Genomic DNA, 20,083 nt, shown 5'->3' with positions numbered 1-20,083 from the left:
ACATAGAGAAAGATTGACAGATCAGGTACACGAATACATATAAATCCTTGAAATCCAACTAATATATAAAGATTATATGTATCTATATATATGCACGCAAAGAGGGTGTGTTGAAATCTGTATGAATTGGTGAGGCATGGCTATGATGGGGAATACGAGCGTGGTGGGAGGTGATATGGCGGTGAAGATAAACGGAAACGAATTTTCCGGGGAGGAAAAGGGTGGCGGGAAAAGGTTGAAGGTGTCGCCGGGGAAGGACGATGTCGGCGATTTGTTCGATGCCTTGCCAGATGATATCGTTATTTGTATTCTCTGTAAACTCAGTTCCACCGCGGGATGCCCCCTGGATTTCATCAATGTCTTGATAACGTATGTGTTCGACTCTCAGTTTCATGAGATTTTTTTCTTTGGTTTTTTGAAAAAAAAAAAAAAAGGTTTGAATTGCGTGAATTAAAAGTTGGGCTGATTTTGTCGTTTTTTTGTTGTTCGTTTACAGATGCAAGAGACTGAACAGTTTAGGCCTCCAGCCGGTGGTGTTATTGAAAGCCTCTCACAAAATGCTGGCGATCAAAGCGAAGAACTGGTCGGAATCCGCCCACCGATTCCTCGTACGGTGTGTGGGTTCTGGAAGTGTGGAGGCATGTTTCTTCCTTGGCATGGTGAGTCCACGCATTCCATTGGATTGAAGAAAATTTGTTTTTTGTGTGCGTGTTTTTGAATCAAATGTGGTGATAAAAAGATTTGATTTTTGTTGTTGTTTGTTACAGATTATGTTCTATTGTTTTCAAAACCGACGAGACGGGGTGGCATTGATCGCGAGGGCGGCGATTACCTCCCACGCCCCCGCACTCTACTCCCTGGCAGTGATCCAGTTCAACGGCAGCGGAGGCTCTAAGAACCACAAGGACCTCCGCGCCGGAGTGGCTCTCTGCTCGCGCGCGGCCTTCCTCGGTCACGTCGATGCGATGAGGGAACTAGGCCACTGCTTCCAGGACGGCTACGGCGTAAACCGGAACGTCATGGAAGGGAGGCGCTTCCTCCTTCAAGCCAACGCACGAGAGCTAGCCTTGGTCATAACCGCCACTCCAGGCGCTGTGGTCCCCCGAGCGTGGCTGCGTTGGAGCCCTCACCCCCACCTGCAGGGCCCCTTGATGAGTGACTTCGGGTGTAACATCCCCACCGCGGAAACTCACCCGGCGAACCAGTTTTTGTACGATTGGTTCTCGAGTCGTGGTAGTGATCCAGGTCCAGGGCTCCTGTTATGCTCCCACTCTGGCTGCGGCAGACCGGAAACGAGGATGAATGAGTTCCGCCGGTGCTCTGTTTGCGGAACCGTGAACTACTGCTCTCGTGCTTGCCAGGCGCTTGATTGGAAATACCGGCACAAGGCGGTGTGTAGACCCCAAGGAGCTATCGGCAATGGAGTAGCAGTTAACCGTTACGGAGATTTGAACCCTTTGATTAATTTAAACGAAGCGATTGTGTAGATGGAAAGTTGGATGCTACCCAACAACATATCTTCCCCCTGTGTTTAGACTGAGTTTGGGGTTTGAATGGACAAATATCCTTTTCCCCAATAAAAATGTTTCAACTGGGACAATGTGGAAGCGGCCATTGAAGGTGATTTCGCCGCAGCTCGTCCCGGGGCGAACCGACCGACCGTCGAGCCCCCGCTGCTCACTTGACGTATCCGTCGAGAGATTAAATATTCTAGATATTACTCACGAAGATAAAGTGCAAAGAGAGGAGAAGATAATAAGAAATTACGTCGGATTTTCCCGTCGTAAATCAAATTAGAGACAATTTTAGCGATGACCTTGAAATCGTCCGAAAAGTCACCGTCGACTTCTTATTGCGACGGTTTTGTTGAGTTAAACTTTTTACACTCGAGTTTTTTTTTATGCCAATGATAAGCAATGTCGAAATATTTGATTAAATGTACTGAATAATATATAAATTACGGAATAAGAACTTTGTTATTGATGAATATTGAAGAAATTTGTATTATTTATTTTAGTTGTCTACGGACTTCGTTAAACTTTATACACTAAACATTTCTTATGTCAATGATTCCTGGTTGAATGTGAATGAAGTATATTTTTATTTTAAAAAAATGTAATGAATAATATATGAATCACGAAATATAAATATGATTGTTTTTTCCATAGTTTTTTTTTAAAAAAAAATTATATGGGTTAACCGGTTTAACAAACCACCCAAAATCATTTGGGTTGTGTAATGCCCGAGATTTGATTACCGTAATCTGAGATTAATCTGAAATGATTTATTGATTAATCAAGGTAATTATAGACGGAAAGTATTAGACCGAGAAAGACGAGAAAAGACGCGAAATATGTGCGAGGGCGGTGCTATTCGCGCACATGCGCGACCGGATGCGCACGCATGCGCGGAACGGGCAGAAGACCCCGCGCATATGCGCGGAGTGATGGCGCGCATATGCGCGAGGTATACAGTAGCTAAAGTGTGAATTCCAGAAAACCTCGCGCACATGCGCGGAAGTGAGGCGCGCATATGCGCGAGTTGCAATATGCCGAGACAGTAGGTCCGCGCATATGCGCGATGCGTCCAGTAGCTAAAGTAAATTTCCAGAGAATGTGGCGCACATGCGCGAAAGACGAACGCGCATATGCGCGAGAAGCCAAGCGCCATGTGCAGAGAACCTCGCGCATATGCGCCGAGGGAAGGCGCGCATATGCGCGAGAGCTGCCGAGATACACGCGCCGAGACATATGGTCTCGCGCATATGCGCTGAGTGATGTCGCGCATATGCGCGAGACGTGTTGCGTGAAGGATTATGCCACGTTCTTTAGCCATGCAATTGATATATATAAAAGCTTCATTCCTTCAATTCCATAGCAAAGAAATCGAGAGAAGCTCCAGGGAGACTTGCCAAAATTTGAAGTTTACGAAAGATCCGTCCGTCCGATTTTGAATCCGACTTCAGTACTGTGTTTCTATCGACGCAGGCTACAACTGGACGTAAGCTTTGTTACGTTTAGATACGATTTGAAATTATGATATTGTCAGAATCGAATATGAATCATATATGGTGTTTTTGATACAGTAGACATCGTATATTTGAAGTCAGATCAAAGAACATACTATTTATGTAATTGTTATGATTTTTGGAGTTGATTCGATTTAGATTCGATATCAGATTTGCATTATCGTTGAGATTATGAGTTATACCGATATCGATTATGAGTTCTGGTAGTATATATGTGATGTTGATATTGACGGGGTTGTCGAGATTGTATTGTTAGGCCGTCGAAACATCCGTAAATTGATATTGATCAGATTCGGTATTGATTGAGATTGTATCGTTGTATCGTTGACATTGACAGATTATATTGTGATTTGAGTATTGATCAGAACAGGTCGTAAGTTGAGTTATACATTGATATTGTGCATATTTATATTGTCATTGCCAGATTGGGTATGGACAGATTGGGGTACGAGACTTCGTATTCGTCAGATCGAGAAGATAAAGGTATAAATCAATGTGAATCGGGAGATCGACTTAAGTCAGATTGGATTTGAGTTTCCCTAAATCACATACTTGTATGTTATTGCTTTTCATACATTTGTATCATTTGAATGAATATGCTTTGTTTATTGATTTATAGAAAAGCATAGAATAGTAGATAGCTATTGAGTGAGAGTCACTGACAGAAGGGCCAGATTAAGACAGAGTTGTTAATGGCCCATTGCACATTGTCAGAATTAGAGTTTAGGTAGATACACCTAGTCTTTAGCAGAATAGCCAAGACACCGGACGTTTGGTCGTATCGAAATGCTTATGAGTAGAGCAACTCCAGGCACAGACATTCGATATAGACAGGACCAAAGTCTGTAATATGAACGTACCGCCACCACGATCGGGACAGTAGGTGGGAGACCTGTTGCGTTCTTATTCAAATCGGGATCCCTAGATTAGAAATGAGTCGAGTTTGAGTCTGAGAGTCACAGAGTGTGATTCCTTATTTGATATTGAATTATGTTCCTGATTTTGGTACTTGTTTAGAATATGATTGATAGTTGATATTAATTCATGTGTTGATTGAGATACATGTTATGTATATCTTCTTCATGCTTTTATATTGTTTATATGACTGCATGTATACTTGGTTTATACTTGTAATATAATTCTCACCGGAGTTATCCGGCTGTTGTCTTGTTTGTATGTGGGCATGACAACAGGTGGGATAGGATCAGGGTCAAGAAGAGAACGAGACAGGACTGGTTAGCGTGGAGATCCGGGCTCAGAAGTAAATTAGGATTCATCACTGATATGTAGTTGGACCTAGTTGAATTATTATAGACAATACAAGATTTGTATGTTTATGTTTAATATGTATTTCAGATTGAATTACATTACGTTTCCGATTTGTATTTTAAAAAAAAAAAAATTTAGACCCTGTTTATTATCATTGATTAAATTGTCCCAATGATGATTAAGAATATGATTAGCGTCCGGGTCCCCACAGGTTAGGTTGGGTTGGGTTAAGGTTTTTCGATCCACACATTGACGGGCTAGATCGTCATAATTCATAGGTACATATTTTAATTTATCGAACTCGAGCCCAACTCGTATATATTCGAATTTTTTTTAGCCGAGCCCGAGTCCAAATTATATCATCTGGCAATTCGCGAGTCATTCACGAACCTTGATATTTTATTAATATAATATAAATATATATTAAATAAATATATTTCAAGCATTTCGAGTATTTATTTTTTTAGTAATGGTTTGAATAGCTCGCGGATATATTTGAATCTTTCGAGCCGAACTAAAACTTGAGTCCTGATTCGAACCGTAGTCGAACCAAAAAATTTAAATTTTTCGATATTCGAATCGAGCTCGAACTCGAACTCGAATATAGATATTTTTTTAGTCGAATTCGAGCCTTAAATTTTTAAGCATATTCTTCTCAATTTGGTTCGTTTACACTTATAATCAGCATCTCCATCCCTATTAGGTATTCAAATTTCATCCTTGTGGTCATATTCTTCGGAGGATATGATATTCATACTCTACCAAAATATCATATTATCATCTACGATTGAATTTTTCAAATTTAAATTATTTTGATGAAGTTGTTAATATTTATCAAATTCTTAAGATAAAAATAAGGAAAAAAGTTAAAAGATAAAAATTATCAAAATAAACATCATAGAAAAAATAACAAAATATTAGAAATAGTTTATCACAACACCATTATTCTACAAAAAAATATCAATTATATACTAATAGTTTTCTTCACTTCATCCAACTACTATCATTCAACAAAAATATATTAGAATTAATTATTTTTATTATAAATAAATATGTATAAAATATATATACAATTATAATTTAATCGAATATTCGGGTCGGTTGTAGTTAAGATGTATTTGGTCTACCCGCCCATCAATGAACCCAAAAATCATCATATTGATTCCACAATTATTTAATCAGGTCCCAAAAATCTTTTGTGTCCTCCATTTGTTCGTGTGTTGGATTGATACACGTCTTGTAACAACTTACTTCAAATAGGACTTACCATTGCCTAACTGAAACTCTTAGTGATCACTTTACAATTCTAGATATTTAAGAACTATTGATTCACCATACAACAAACACAACAATTAGACTTCTGGTTTGAGTTGTTGGTGTAGCATAGATTGAACTTTGATGATCTAATATGATTCCGATAAGCGTGTGCTTTAATGAGCACCTAGAAATCGAAAGATTAAGTGTGCTCGAAATCTTTGAATTATTCAGGCTTAAGAATAGTTGTAATTGGTCGAGAGAATTCTTCATGTTTGAAATTTGCATATTTTTATTTGAAAAGCTCCAACGATCAGATTTGTTTTTCAGCGATCATCTATATTGTTTTCCGATAGAATGGACATGTCACTTCATATCATTAAATGCTCATTAATGCTCCTTGTGCTTTTGCGACTTCAAGTCATTTGCTTCCCCTAAAGCTGACACAACATGTCTGAATTAGGTAGCTTTCAGTCATTCGGGAGTTAGTAGGATATTATGTAATATTTTCAAATGAGGCAACTGATTGAACGACTTAACTTTAGTATCATTTTAGATTTAATTTTTTCTAACTAGTGGTAGTGCGACTTTATTTTCAACTGCCGATTAGTTTTGGCATATGATAACTTTGAAGCTTAAGTTAAGATACTTTTGCGTCTTGACTTCTTAGATCGAACAACTTGATCGACTTGAATCTTCTTAAACAATGTCTGAACGGTTTGATTTGGTCAAAACGGTCTGAAACCTGAAATACATTTAAAAACGACTAGATCTAAAACAGCTCGATATTGTTATTTGTCAGTTATCAAAACTTAAGGGTACTTGAAATATTATAACATACTTTATTATTTTTAATACATGCAAATAATATATAGTTTTATATTTTGATTAATATAATAATCAATATTATGAATTTAATAATATTAAATATTACTATGATAATAATAATGATATAATTTTTGTTGACAATCATAATAGCAAAAATTATTAATTACTATCATTAAATAATTTAATCAAAATAATAATTGATAATAGTATAATTCGCATAATAGTATTATTAATAGTAAAATAATAATATTATTAATTATTATTCATGTAATAAAAATAACAATGATAATAAATACTATAATTAAGTTATAATTTTTTATAATAAATAATAAATGAATTGAAAGAGCTTATATTAAATGAATTGATTTTATTATCAATTGAGAAATAAATTATTTAACAGCTTGATTATACAAAGTTGATTAATATTTTTAGTTCTAATACTGTAAGTCGATTTTTTAGTGATAATTTTGAACACGTTTGATCTTATGATTGAATTATAATATAAGTCTTTTGAATATTGTTTATTGTTTGGGTTTTTTTATTATTTTTAATGCATTGACTTAATTCGAAATTTTTTTCATGAAACTAAAAGGGATATGAACGCATATATAGGATATTTTTTAAAAAAAGTTTACTCAGACACAAAATTATTAGGATCTCCCTACATGGGTCCGTAAAAATATGAGGGAAAAATAATTAATTTAGTTATGTAAATTGACATATTTTCTATTTTCGTTATCTGATTTATCGTAGTTGGTCTTCGATTTGTTTCACTTAGAGCCCGTTTGGTATAAGAAGCTATAATTTAAAAAGTGCTTTTTTTAAAAAAAAAAATGCTTTTTTAATTTTTAACTTGTTTGGGTGGGCTTCCAGTGCTTAAAAAAGCACTTATTTAAGTTGAAATTAGAGCTTTTTTAAAAGCTCTATTTTAGAGCTTTTTCACTAGTTTTTTTAATAACCTAAAAAACAACATCCACCAGTAGCCTCCTCTCAATCTTTTCTTCATTCTTCTATAAGGTACAAATTTTTTTCCCGTCGATGTTTTTGTTCGTTCATTTTTTTCTGATTTCTTTTTGCTGCAGAATCTACACTCCCTATTCATTTACGTCTGTATTACGCATTGTGAATTAGATAATTATGTTACAATTCGGTCAATGATCCGATAAATCCAGGAAGTCGAGAAGGGGAAAGTATTTACTTATTCCATTTTTTTGCAACTACGTATATAATATTCATCAATTCTTGTGTATTATGTATATAATATTATATTAATTAAAATATGTTATATACCATAATATTACTGTAATATTATTTAATCCTTGTTTGTATTACTTTTCATTTATGATATTGTGAACTAAATAATCTATTGTTTTTTTATGTTTTATTTTTTGAATATAGAATGTATTCGAAGTTAGCTCCTAAACGAGGATTATCAAATCCAAGTCAATTACCTAGATATACGATTGAGACTGTTGAACCTGGATTTGTTGTTGATGGGAATAATAAGGCGGATTTGATTGATCAGAATACCGAAATATTTTTAAAAATTTGTGAGGAAGAAATTGAATCCGGCAATAAGCCTACCAAACATTTAAACAAAACGGGGTACACAAATTTAGTTTCAAAATTCCATGAGAGAACGGGACTTTCTTTGAATCAAAAACAATTCAAAAATANACAGATATACGATTGAGACTGTTGAACCTGGATTTGTTGCTGATGGGAATAATAAGGCGGATTGGACTGATCAGAATACCGAAATATTTTTAAAAATTTGTGAGGAAGAAATTGAATCCGGCAATAAGCCTACCAAACATTTAAACAAAACGGGGTACACAAATTTAGTTTCAAAATTTCATGAGAGAACAGGACTTTCTTTGAATCAAAAACAATTCAAAAAATAAATGGGATTCTATGAGAAAATATTTTGCACTGTGGGCACAACTTATTGGAAATAATGAGACTGGCCTTGGTTGGGATCATAACAAGATGACCGTGCAAGCTGATAATAGTTGGTGGGAGGATAAGATTAAGGTACATAACTTATATACTACATTTTAAATTTTTAATTAATTATTTTTATTTATTTTATGTTACGTTGCAAATTACAGGAAAATCTCGAGTATGCAAAGTTTAGATTGAGGGGACCCAAGAATTTAGATTTATTGGAAAAGATATTTAAAGGTTCCATAGCAACTGGCTATGCTGCAATAACACCATCAGAGGATCAACCAATTCATAATAATTTCAACGATGATACAAATGATTGAGATGTTCAGTTAGATGGAGAGTTTCAAAGTGATGTTTATATTAATGTTGAAAGCCAAGAATTTATGGAAAACTCAACAATGGGAGCTGACAGCTCTATGCAGCAAAGGAAGAGAAAAAGAAGGCAGAGTGGGGAAAAAAGAGATCCCATTGCCAATAGGTTAGCCGATCAACTTGATCGTGTCCTTCAAGAATTTGAGACTCAAAAGTCTATACACGAAAAACCAAAAGATGATTCATGTAGCATTGAAAATTGTCTGGAGGTTCTTCGTAGTTTGCCTGGTATGGTGGTTAGCAGTGAGCAATTCTTCATAGTTACTAGAGTTTTGGGTAAAAAGCATAATAGGCAAACATTTATCGGATTGAAGGACTCGGAACTGCAGCTTAGGTGGGCAAAGACATTCACTAAAGATGATTTGAAGCGTTATTAACGTGAGTTATGTTTTTAGGAAAAATACTTGAATAATGCACTTGTTTTTTTCTTTTATTGATTGATGAGTCAACTTTACTAAGTAGTATGTTTAAATTTTTAATGCAATAATCTAAAACTTTCAATGTTTATTGTTTTTTTTATATATTTATCTTTATTCATATATTTTCACAGGATGTCTGCGAGTTCAGGCTCCACTATATCAGATAACTCTGATGCATCAAGTGATTCCGACATTTCCGTTGATTCTATTACAAATACACATGTCTCTAAGAAAAGAATGGTTTTGTTATCCTTGTGTGGTGTTACGAATTATGTTATGAAATATATTGTTAAAGAAAAATGTAGGACATCGTGGTTATCAGGGTCTCAATGGGTGGCAGAGATATTGAATGGTAATGAGACACGATGCCTTGAAATGTTTAGAATGAGGAAACATGTTTTTTATAAACTATGTGACGATCTACTCCAAAAATATAGCTTACAGCCAACAAAAGGAGTTGATATCTATGAAAAGGTGGGATTATTTTTGTACATGATGGGTCAACCTGCTTCAGTTAGAAATGTTCAAGAGCGTTTTCAACACTCGGGGAAAACTGTTTCAAGACAGTTTCACAGCGTTTTAGAGTCCATATGGAAGTTGTCGAGAGATATCATCAAACCTATCGATCTTAATTTTACAGATGTCCCTGAATATATTAATAATGACAAAAGATATTGGCCTTATTTTAAAGATTGTATAGAGGCTATTGATGGCACACATATATGCATTCGTGTTCCGCCTAGCAAGCAAATAGATTTCATTGGAAGAAAAGGGTATACTTCAACAAATGTTATGGCTGTATGCGACTTCGACATGTGCTTTACTTTTGTATGGGCTGGTTGGGAAGGTTCTGCTCATGATTCTAAAATTTTTAAAGAGGCTATGCGCATAGAGAGATTGCATTTTCCACTCCCACCTGAAGGTTTGATATTAATATATCTTATATGTTTTTTTTAAATAATTGTTAGATAAATATTTACACTTTAACTCTTATTTTTTGCAGGTAAATATTATTTAGTTGATGCAGGTTATCCTATTTTCAAAGGCTTTATGGGACCGTATAAAGATACTAGATATCATTTACATCAATTTCGATTGGCTCCAAAGTTCAGATCAAAAAATGAAGTATTTAATTATCATCATTCCAGTTTAAGGACGGTTATTTAAAGAACATTTGGAGTGTGCAAAGCACGATGGAAGGTATTACAAAATATGCCCACATTTTGTCTAGATACTCAATTTAAAATTATAGTGGCATGTTTTGCTTTACACAATTTCATAAGGCGATATGATGCGGCTGGAGATATTCTTGAACAACTCGAAAATATTGATGATTTACAAGAAATCGAGCAAGATGGTAAAAATGTTTATGTCCATGACAAATGTACGAGATGGCAAGAGCCAACACAAGAAAATATTACGGAAATTAAAGAATTGAGAGATGACATAAGAAATTCACTGCCAATACAAGGTCGACATTGAACTTTTAGTTTTTATTTAAATAAATTAAAGTAGAATGTAAACATTAACCATTGTTATTAACAATTGTTTTTATGGTTTTTAAGATTTCAATATTTTATTGTTTTAGTATGGATTCAATTATTTATATTTTTACATCACACTTGTTTAGAAATCCGTTATAAAATATATATATATAAATTAATGAGTTAAAAAATCACTTTAATGATATGTATCCAAACACATTTATTAATTTAAAAAGTGCTTTTTATATATTCATCCAAACACAATATTAACACAACTTTTACTTAAAAAAGCACTTTTAAAAGCCAACTTAAAAAGCACTTTTTTAATCAAAAAACTTTTGATATCAAACGGGCCCTTAGTACATACTCAAGAATTTTATTTTTTGCCAATACATATTGCTAGTCGTGTTTTTTTATATTGGCTTGGTTCGATCTTTTTGGATTGTTGATAGATTAATAAGTAGATATGATTGTTGATTTTTATTTGATATCATTTTTCTAGTAGTGATAAGAGTGGTTGGTTTATCTTTATTTTCTGAAAAGTGAAAAGTATGATAGAGTGATATTATTCAAATTATATCGATATTGATAAGGCTTATCAAAACTCTTATGCTTACTAATTAATTAATGAGTGGGTCTCATGTGAGACCGCCTCACGGATCTTAATCTGTGAGACGGGTCAACCCTACCCATATTCACAATAAAAAGTAATACTTTTAACATAAAAAGTAATATTTTTTCATGGATGACCCAAATAAGATATCCGTCTCACAAATACGACTCGTGAGACCGTCTCACACAAGTTTTTGCCTTAATTATGAACATGTGATGAATGATTGTCCTGGTTTGTATTGTAAGTATCAAACGAAAACTCCAGATTTGATAATAATAAAATTAGACAAGATCTATTCAATTTGACGTGAAGATTTCGTGGTGGGATAAACATTGTGACAACTATATTATTCTTAGCGTGGATCAATTGTAGTGAGCGACTTGTGTAAAGAAAACCACATACTGTTCATTTTTTTGTCGTGATAACTGTTACGATAATTTTCAATTAGATCCACCTTATCATTATATTTTTAGAGCATTTATATTGTTGGTGGTACACAAAGATTCATTCATTGGTCATTCATTCTTCGGGAGAGAAATGTGACGTTCTCGAGAGAGGACCTTTCATGGTATATAAGTGAGTTTGAGTGAAGCGAAATCAAAGACGATTGATGCTCACCAATTGAAGTATGCTGAAAGTGTTCATCATATATGCATTATAAAAAGAGGGAGTCTTTTAATTTATATAAGTCCTTGTGTGAATGTAACATTATTTAAAATTTAATTGATTTACTTGATATCTGAGCATGACTCCGTAGATATAGGTTTGTCGGCTAAACTACGTTAAAATCACAGTGTCTTTGTGTTCTTTATTTTATTTTATATATATATAAATTGGTAGTACAAGTTGACCTAATTTTGATTTTGGTATTCTAATTAATATTTCAGTTTTGGTGAAACAAGTTTTTTTTTTTTTTAATAATGCATGTCACTTTCTTTTTGGAAAGTTGATATAACACGAGACTCAACGTAAAATTGGAAGAAAAATAAAATAAAGTTGGAAAGAATTAAAGTTATTATATTAAGATTAAAATTTGAATAATTAAAATTATCCCTTTTTTCATGGATTTTATATATTAGTGGGTCTCATGTGAGACCGTCTCACGGATCTTAATCTATGAGACGGATCAACCCTATCCATATTAACAATAAAAAGTAATACTCTTAGCATAAAAAGTAATACTTTTTCATTAATGACCCAAATAAGAGATCCGTCTCACAAATACGACTCGTGAGACCGTCTCACACAAGTTTTTGCCTTTATATATTGGTAATTCGTATGGTATTGTACCTTGTTAGTTTTCAACAAAATTTAAAATTTATCGAATTACACTACTTTATTTATCAAAAATAAAATGTTNCGAAGTTCTATCATTGATTCATAAAACTTATTTACAAAGTAGTTTTGCTCTACGATAAAAAGATTGTTGCTCTCCCGCGGATAAGTCTTCACAAAGACTTAACCACGTAAATGTTTGTGTCGCCTTTCGGTCATTCTTCCATTGATTTGCATAAAAGAAAGTACTGGTTTATCTACGAAAATTCTGGACGTTACGAGCCATTACATTTGATTCTTGAATTGACTTGGGATTATTCATAAGCATAGATAGAACCCTAAAAATACCCAAAATTCGAAAAACCTTACACAGCATGTACAATAAAAACACTAGTGTGCATAGAGCTCAGCACACGGGTTCTAAAAGCCCCCCTTAAGCTTCAATTTCACATATCACAACATGCCTTGGAACACACAAACATTTACAAATAAGCTTGAAATGAAACAATGATCGCCTCATTCCTTATCCGAATCACTTGCACTCGAGCTGCTGCTTGCATCCACTTTCTTATTTGCAGCTGCCACTACTTGCTTATAAGCTCTGGCCATTTCGTCAACAGGCACTAACGGAACATAGTTGAAGAGATTACTACCTTTGGCTGCCATATCTATTACCAATTTGTTGTACTTTTCAGACCAATGTGCCGCTGTAGCAACAGCTGTCTCAGACACTCCATGCAAAGGTGGATACTGGTTAACTTTGTACCACACAACTGCTAGTTGACTCAAAGCAAAATGCTTGGACATTATACCAGCGTGAGAAATGGCAGCAAAGGGACCGGAAACCTGAGCTTCCTTCACCAAATCTTGTGCTACTTGGGATGCCTTTTTCACAATCAATTGGCCCTTCGAGACAGCATTCTTGGCGGAAGTTGGAGCACACTCGTCAAATTTGTGAATCACTTTATCAACCTAGCAAAAGAAAACAATCTGTTGGCTGAAAACCAACAAGAACGAGATATATATAGAACTGGGTTCTCTATGTGAATACCATTTTCCATATTTATCAACAAACATGTCGCACTTATGTGTAAATTGAAAGGAAGGTTAAACTTAAGAACACTGCCGCTCTCTGGGTTTCAATAAGATTTTTGACTATCAAGTTTTAACTATAAAAAACAAATCTTTACATAAAAATGTGATTTGGAATCCACGAGTTCCTCGATTTTATTTTATCATTTACAATATTTATATATAACTTGAAATAAAAGACTAAATATCCCGTCCTCTGGAAGTAATTACTAGTACGGTCTAACACAAGAAAACAAAACCCTCTGTCTCCAGACACTGCCTAAAGTTGAAGCAATGGATTTCAACTTGCAATGAATTTCAATTGTTTAAGAAACAAGAACACTTTCAGTAGGCTGAAAGGATCATATGACACTTGCCTCGAAAGAACAAATTTGTAGGCTACCTTTTCGAGGTTAACATAACATTAGGAAGATATGGTATGAGTAGCAATGACAAACACGGAAAGAATCACAAAAATAGATAGAAATCCCAATCGACGATTTACCAGAAAAGACAATAATCAGTTAAAAACAATCGAAGGGAATCTCAACAACGAATACGACGAACCTTCTCGTCAACAAAGACAAGTAGATCACTAGGAACGCTCTTAAACCTCTCGTAAAACGGGGTCACGATGGACGTCACGGCGTTCTCCACCGTCCCGAAGGTGGATTTCAGCGGCCCGGAGTTCCGTTTAACGTAGCCGTAGACATTAGACAACACTAAGACAGCGTTTATCGCCACAATCCTCACGAAACCCAGGTGCTTCAGCTGTGCATCAGTACTCCTCTCCGATTCGACCTAAAGGAAAACCCAAAAACAAATTAAAAAGAAATCAAACAATATTAGAATCAAAAGATTCAGAAAAAAAAAAAGAAACAATCATGCTTATAAATTATATTATATTTTAATTAAATTACCTGAGCTGAAGCCATATCTTGCACACAGAATTCTTTGAATTTCTTCGGATCATTCGCAGAGGGGAAAATGGTGAACTTTATATTGTTGGTGGAGCCCGGGAGAGAGATGGGACAGGGAAGGGCAATTTCAAGAATTCGCTTAATCGACGGTGGACGTGAAGCCACGTGGTATCGGTGATATAACTGCAGGCGGAAGGAACCGTTGAACTTTCCAAATGTGAACGAGGGGCAATCAATTTTAAAGTAATTTATATTGTGATATAGTCTCACGAATTTTTATCGTGAGATGTATCAACTCTATCGATATTCACAATAAAAGTAATACTCTTAACATTAAAAATAATAATTTTTCATAGATGATCCAAATAAGAAATATGTCTTACAAAATACGATCTATAAAACCGTCTCACACAAATTTTTACCTCAATTTTACTAGTATTATTATTCTTCTTCTTCTTGAAGCGTCTGGAACTATTTTATTATTTGATTTTGCTCTCTTTTTGGTTGGTTAATGGCTAATGGAAGATGACAAAAGAGATAATCTTTAATATAGGGAATTTGATTTGTATTGTATTGGAGAGAATTTTTTTTTTACAAGTTGTATATTTTACATTTTTTTGTTTACTATTATTTGATACATGTTAGGTGAATTTTGGTATTGCAAATAGATATTGGTAAAAACTTGTGTGAGACGATATCACGGATCGTATTTTGTGAGACGGATTTCTTATTTGAGTCATCCATGAAAAAGTATTACTTTTTATTGTGAATATCAGTAGGATTGACCCGTCTCACAGATAAGATTTGTGAGACCGTTTCATAAGAGACCTACTCATAGATATATGGCGAGAAGCTTTTTCAACTCTATGATAGTAAGTTTTTCTATATTTCTTAGTAATATTTGTTTGTATTTGAGTTGAAATAAAAAAAATGTATATATGTAATGGTGTCACATAAATATTAAATAGACAAAGTCGGTTAACATAAATGAGTTGCGTTCGGATTGATAAATTTGAGATTCATTGATTTCAAATTTCTTAATTTTTTGTGATTAATAAAATTGAAGTAAATTTTTTTTCAAAAAAAAAATAAAATTGAAGTAAATTTTGAATACATTGTATATCAATTTCCATTTATCGATAGCTTAGTCAATTTAGTTTATTGGTAAACAACCGATTATCGGCGCACACAGAATTAATCATGATAAAAATAAGTTCACCTATCAATTCTCTCCAAGACTCCAACTTTAAATTCAAACCCATCTCCACGGGTTTTCCTTTTCCTTTTACTTTTCTTTTGGACTGCACCACCATATTCCTTGTTGCATTCTAAACAAGAACTTTCTTTCAATTGGTTACAACTAATAAGACCACTTCTACCATATTATAATACTCCATCCGTCCCAAACATAAAAGAGCAGGTCTTTTGTGAGACGGTCTCACGAATCTTTATCTGTGAGACGGATCAACTCTACCAATATTCACAATAAAAAGTAATACTCTTAACATAGAAAGTAATATTTTTTCATGGATGACCCAAATAAGAGATCCGTCTCACAAAATACGACCCGTGAGACCGTCTCACACAAGTTTTTGCCAACATAAAAATTATTTCTATGTTTATCCGTCAAATATACTACAATATTACTTTAACTATATTTTTACAAATTTATCCATACTCATTAAATATATTACTACTCCGACAATAAAATATATGTCTATATATATATATATATACACACCCAAAATTAACGTTACCACTAAACGAACATAATGGTACTAGTTAGTTCTTTAGGTAAATGAACATGTCCATGAAGTGAAGTGACTCAAAACAAAAGCCACAACAGACTGGTCAAATTACATCTCATTTTCTCTGCTGTGGAGTCTTTAATTTCTAATCGTTATTATTACAATACATGTATTTGCTCCGAAACAAATGCTTGACATCTATGGATGACAAGATAAGGCAGCAAATTCACAGCACTCTTGAAATAACACATGTCCCATCTGCTGGCAGTGCTTATTTAAATGTATTTTATTGCCAGCACATATAAGAATACACGGCCCGCAGATTTTGATAGCTGGTGATTGTTATCTAGACAAGTAATTGAAAAAGAGAGGTAATCGAAAAAACCACAAAATGACTGCAGAGTTGACGTCCCTCCACTTGGTTCTAACTTGATCAGCTTTACGCAGCTTGAGATTTCTGGCGCTTTGCGTGCTGGAGGATGGGCTCCTTGACCTAAAATTATCGAGTTGCCGTAAATTAACTAGGAAATTAAGAATTTAGTAATCAGTTGTAGAAAATTTGAGCTATAATATTTGGTATAATTAAGTCATTGGTTTGGAGCATACGGTGCTTGATTTCCTGAAACGCTTGTCCTGAGTAGACTTGCTACCAATGATGGCCATCTCGTCACAGTGATTGGTTTTTTCATTAGCTCTGCCATCTTCAGCCCCAGGCACAAAGCTCTCTCTAGAAGTTGCTGGCTGTAACCATATCACGAACTCTAAATTGAGCTATAACTAAATATCTCAATAGGGTGATTGATGTTTCAAAAGATAGAATAAAATATCTTAACAGCAGAAATTACAGGTTCCGTAAGTGGAATTGATGTTGGAAAACAATCGACTTACCTCAATCCTGCTAGTTGGAGTATTTGCATGTTGCCTTCTTCTTGTTGCGCCTGATTCAATCCTACTCAAGCCATTATGGTATGCATCGGATCTGCCCCTTGTTCGAGTGACATCTGATCCAATTGAGTGGAGGCCACCACAGGTGGACGAGTCCTTGTGATTCTTGCCTAATAGCGAATGAATTTTTTTTTTATTAGTATCCACTGCATCGATGTAATTAAGGGTGTAAGACATTGAAATCTCGGGAATTAATATAGGATTGAGCACCGATAGTCTCAGCCTCTGGATGAATGGACTTGTTAAATGGCTCCTCCATCTCCAGATCCTGAACATATTGATGGATCAAAATGGCGACGACGCAGACAATCTAATGACATTTTGAGATATGGAATGAAACTGAATTTCATAATATTCACCATAGCATCCGCGTCTAATATCTTCTTCACTTCATTCAACTTTTTCTTAGTAAGATCAGAATGGATCACACGTTTGCCTATGACATAGACAACATGTGCGTCAATTGAAATGTCTTTCCTTTGGTTAGAAAATGCAATGGGAATAATACATTTACCTAGTCTGCGGTTGCTACTGACTTCAACAAAGCCATCTTGGATCATTTTGTCAATAAGCTTGCGAACTGCAGCCTGGTTGGCTTCACCCTCAAGTTTACTCTGAAGTTTTGAGGTACTTACATAGTTCATTGGAAGAGCATGATACAAAGCCTGAAACAAAAGCCAGAATTAGTACACTGATCATGAAATTACAGATGAACATGAATATTTGTATGCAGGATATCTCGTGCATCATTAATTTGTTGAACAAACAATCACAATTGATACACAGTCCTCTTGATTTCAAGATCAAAGGTGTTTGATATTTCAAAAGTGTGAAAATTCAAACTTTTAGTTGTTCTAGTCATGAAAAAGTATAACTATCGATACTTTTACACTTATCAGTTCTCAACTATAAGAACTAGGTATTCAGCAGTTTGTAACACACAGACTCGTTAAGGGACTCTATGGTAGAAGAATGCCATGTTTATTTTACAGATAATCTGGAGGAGCCATTATTTTTTTTAAATAGAGCCTGAAACCATACAAGTAATATAAGAGGAGAAAGTTTCACCTTCATACACATGTGATCTAAACCCAAATTACTAGCTTTACCATCATCTTCCTCTTTCACATCATCAAACTCGTACTCAAGTTTCTAATATTCAGATATAATTCACAAGGTTAAAATATTATATGAAAGTTTCAGGATATGAGCCAAAATAGAGGGAACAATGGGAAAAAAATGGCAAACTACCTTCCTATTGATGAAATAACTTTCTGCTCCAGCTTTTGATATAATAACTTCATTCACCAGCCTCTCAATAATTTCTGGACCAGAAGGAAGATTTAGCATTGCTCAACAGCAAAACTTACAGGACTAGAACTCAGTTAAGCTCTTTAAAATGAAAGGATCCTCGATACGTACCTTCAATCAAGATCTGCAAACATTGAAAATATTGATCAGGTAAACAAACAAGCACAACTTGGATGGCTTAAACAAACAGAACTCTATTGAATTATAAAAAGAACTATTTCCATCTACATAAAATCATTGAATCGTAAAAATATCCTCACCACAGAGATATCGGGAAAATTTGAGAGAACGTCAGTGAGCTCAACAGTGTCAAGGTGGTGCGAGATTATCCAGTACTTCACCCTTCCAAATTGGTTTTCATCTTCAGATGGATCCTGAGTATCTTCTGAACAGAAAGCATCATCAATATTCTATTTAAACTTGAATGATATGGAAGTTCATTTTAATTTCTTCTGGCAATTTGTATAGAACCTTCATCACTTGAACCATTTTCTTGACATTGTTGTTTTCCTATCAACAAAATGTCATGGATATCTGGTTACATGGAGAGTACAATACATTTAACTGACAAGATTGTAAAAGTAGAGGTAAATTTACCAATAGGTGCAACAATATATCGATTTTCATCTGAAATCACTAATCTGAATAAACAGGTAGAATAACAAGTTTGTTGTCAAAAAATATGAAGGGTTGAGTTTTCAATAACTTGTAACTTCAAAATAGAAGGAGAAAAGGCATTTAATTCATTACCTCATTCTCAGATTCACCATAGTCACCTTTTCGGGGAGAATCAGCGCCCAAGCTTACCTCATCATCGGGATTGTCATTATTCTCATCTTCACAAGGATCAAGCACACTTTTAACCTGTTGAGTCAGCGAGTGTAGGATATTATAAGATTTATAAAACAATGTGGAATCATACTACTTTGTGAGATTTCGTACTTTCAGAGCTAATACTAGATGTTTGCTGTTGACCCTGCCAACTTCCATCCTCAAGGGATTTCTAGTCCATGGATTATGAGCTTCCTCTTCCGTGCAGCCTCTGAAAAATGGGGGCTCATAGTCCGAAGGCTGAAATATCAAGCACAAGGAGTAAGTTTCTAAATATCAACGTTAGGACAAGTATATGACGTCATTAAACGATCCCATTTATTCACAGCAAGAAATAAAACTCCCCATGGTCTATAAGTAAAAAGTCCTACCGTTACATCGTCATAATATAGGAGCTTCATCAATACAGTTCGCTGAAAGAATGGAGTGCATAGAATTAGCTTTTTAAAAACTGCCAATATCAGCAGCGAAGTGAATTCTAAAAGTCCATGCCAGTGAAACTCTCCAGAAATAGCAACTCTTCAGGCATCTTATCCAGAGTTCTCATTAGTTGAACCAACGTGCGAACCATTTTACATGCAGAACTCCTGAAAATTAGCATTTGTCTCATAAATTTACACAATATTTTCATCAGACTCCACCAGAATAAGATTTCAGAAGAAGGATGATTTTCAGACTTGACAATGACTCCAATACCTCATCTGACTAGGAGTTATCTCTGTTGTGGAGTTACACTTGAATGACCCTCCCTTCTTGGTCCCACTA

At 34.7% G+C, this 20,083-nt stretch overlaps 3 protein-coding genes across 3 annotated transcripts; 1 reads left to right on the top strand and 2 right to left on the bottom strand.

Annotated features, from left to right (window-relative positions):
• LOC140975424 (F-box protein At1g67340-like) lies at positions 1 to 1,929 on the top strand. Its single transcript, XM_073439128.1, has 3 exons — positions 1 to 369; positions 497 to 659; positions 768 to 1,929. The coding sequence occupies exons 1-3, from the start codon at positions 137 to 139 to the stop codon at positions 1,485 to 1,487; spliced, it is 1,116 nt and encodes a 371-aa protein (XP_073295229.1). The 5' UTR covers positions 1 to 136; the 3' UTR covers positions 1,488 to 1,929.
• A 10,890-nt stretch (positions 1,930 to 12,819) lies between these two features.
• On the bottom strand, positions 12,820 to 14,677 carry LOC140975423 (REF/SRPP-like protein At1g67360). The gene is made up of 3 exons (XM_073439127.1): positions 14,484 to 14,677; positions 14,131 to 14,364; positions 12,820 to 13,464 (listed from the first exon to the last, which is right to left on the bottom strand). The coding sequence occupies exons 1-3, from the start codon at positions 14,496 to 14,498 to the stop codon at positions 13,009 to 13,011; spliced, it is 705 nt and encodes a 234-aa protein (XP_073295228.1). The 5' UTR covers positions 14,499 to 14,677; the 3' UTR covers positions 12,820 to 13,008.
• Positions 14,678 to 16,270: 1,593 nt separating this feature from the next.
• Positions 16,271 to 20,083, bottom strand: LOC140974978 (meiosis-specific protein ASY1-like). Its single transcript, XM_073438471.1, has 14 exons — positions 20,015 to 20,083; positions 19,690 to 19,905; positions 19,430 to 19,558; positions 19,238 to 19,351; positions 18,748 to 18,897; positions 18,599 to 18,611; positions 18,428 to 18,528; positions 18,245 to 18,328; positions 17,691 to 17,841; positions 17,536 to 17,612; positions 17,387 to 17,444; positions 17,120 to 17,286; positions 16,838 to 16,972; positions 16,271 to 16,724 (listed from the first exon to the last, which is right to left on the bottom strand). Exons 2-14 carry the CDS (start codon positions 19,717 to 19,719, stop codon positions 16,671 to 16,673), a joined length of 1,263 nt encoding a protein of 420 aa, XP_073294572.1. The 5' UTR covers positions 19,720 to 19,905; positions 20,015 to 20,083; the 3' UTR covers positions 16,271 to 16,670.

Source organism: Primulina huaijiensis, chromosome 4, assembly GCF_012295235.1.
Source record: "Primulina huaijiensis isolate GDHJ02 chromosome 4, ASM1229523v2, whole genome shotgun sequence".
Classification (NCBI taxonomy): Eukaryota; Viridiplantae; Streptophyta; class Magnoliopsida; order Lamiales; family Gesneriaceae; genus Primulina; species Primulina huaijiensis.
Note: the sequence above shows the minus strand (reverse complement) of the source record. Positions and strands in the feature narration are given on the sequence as shown.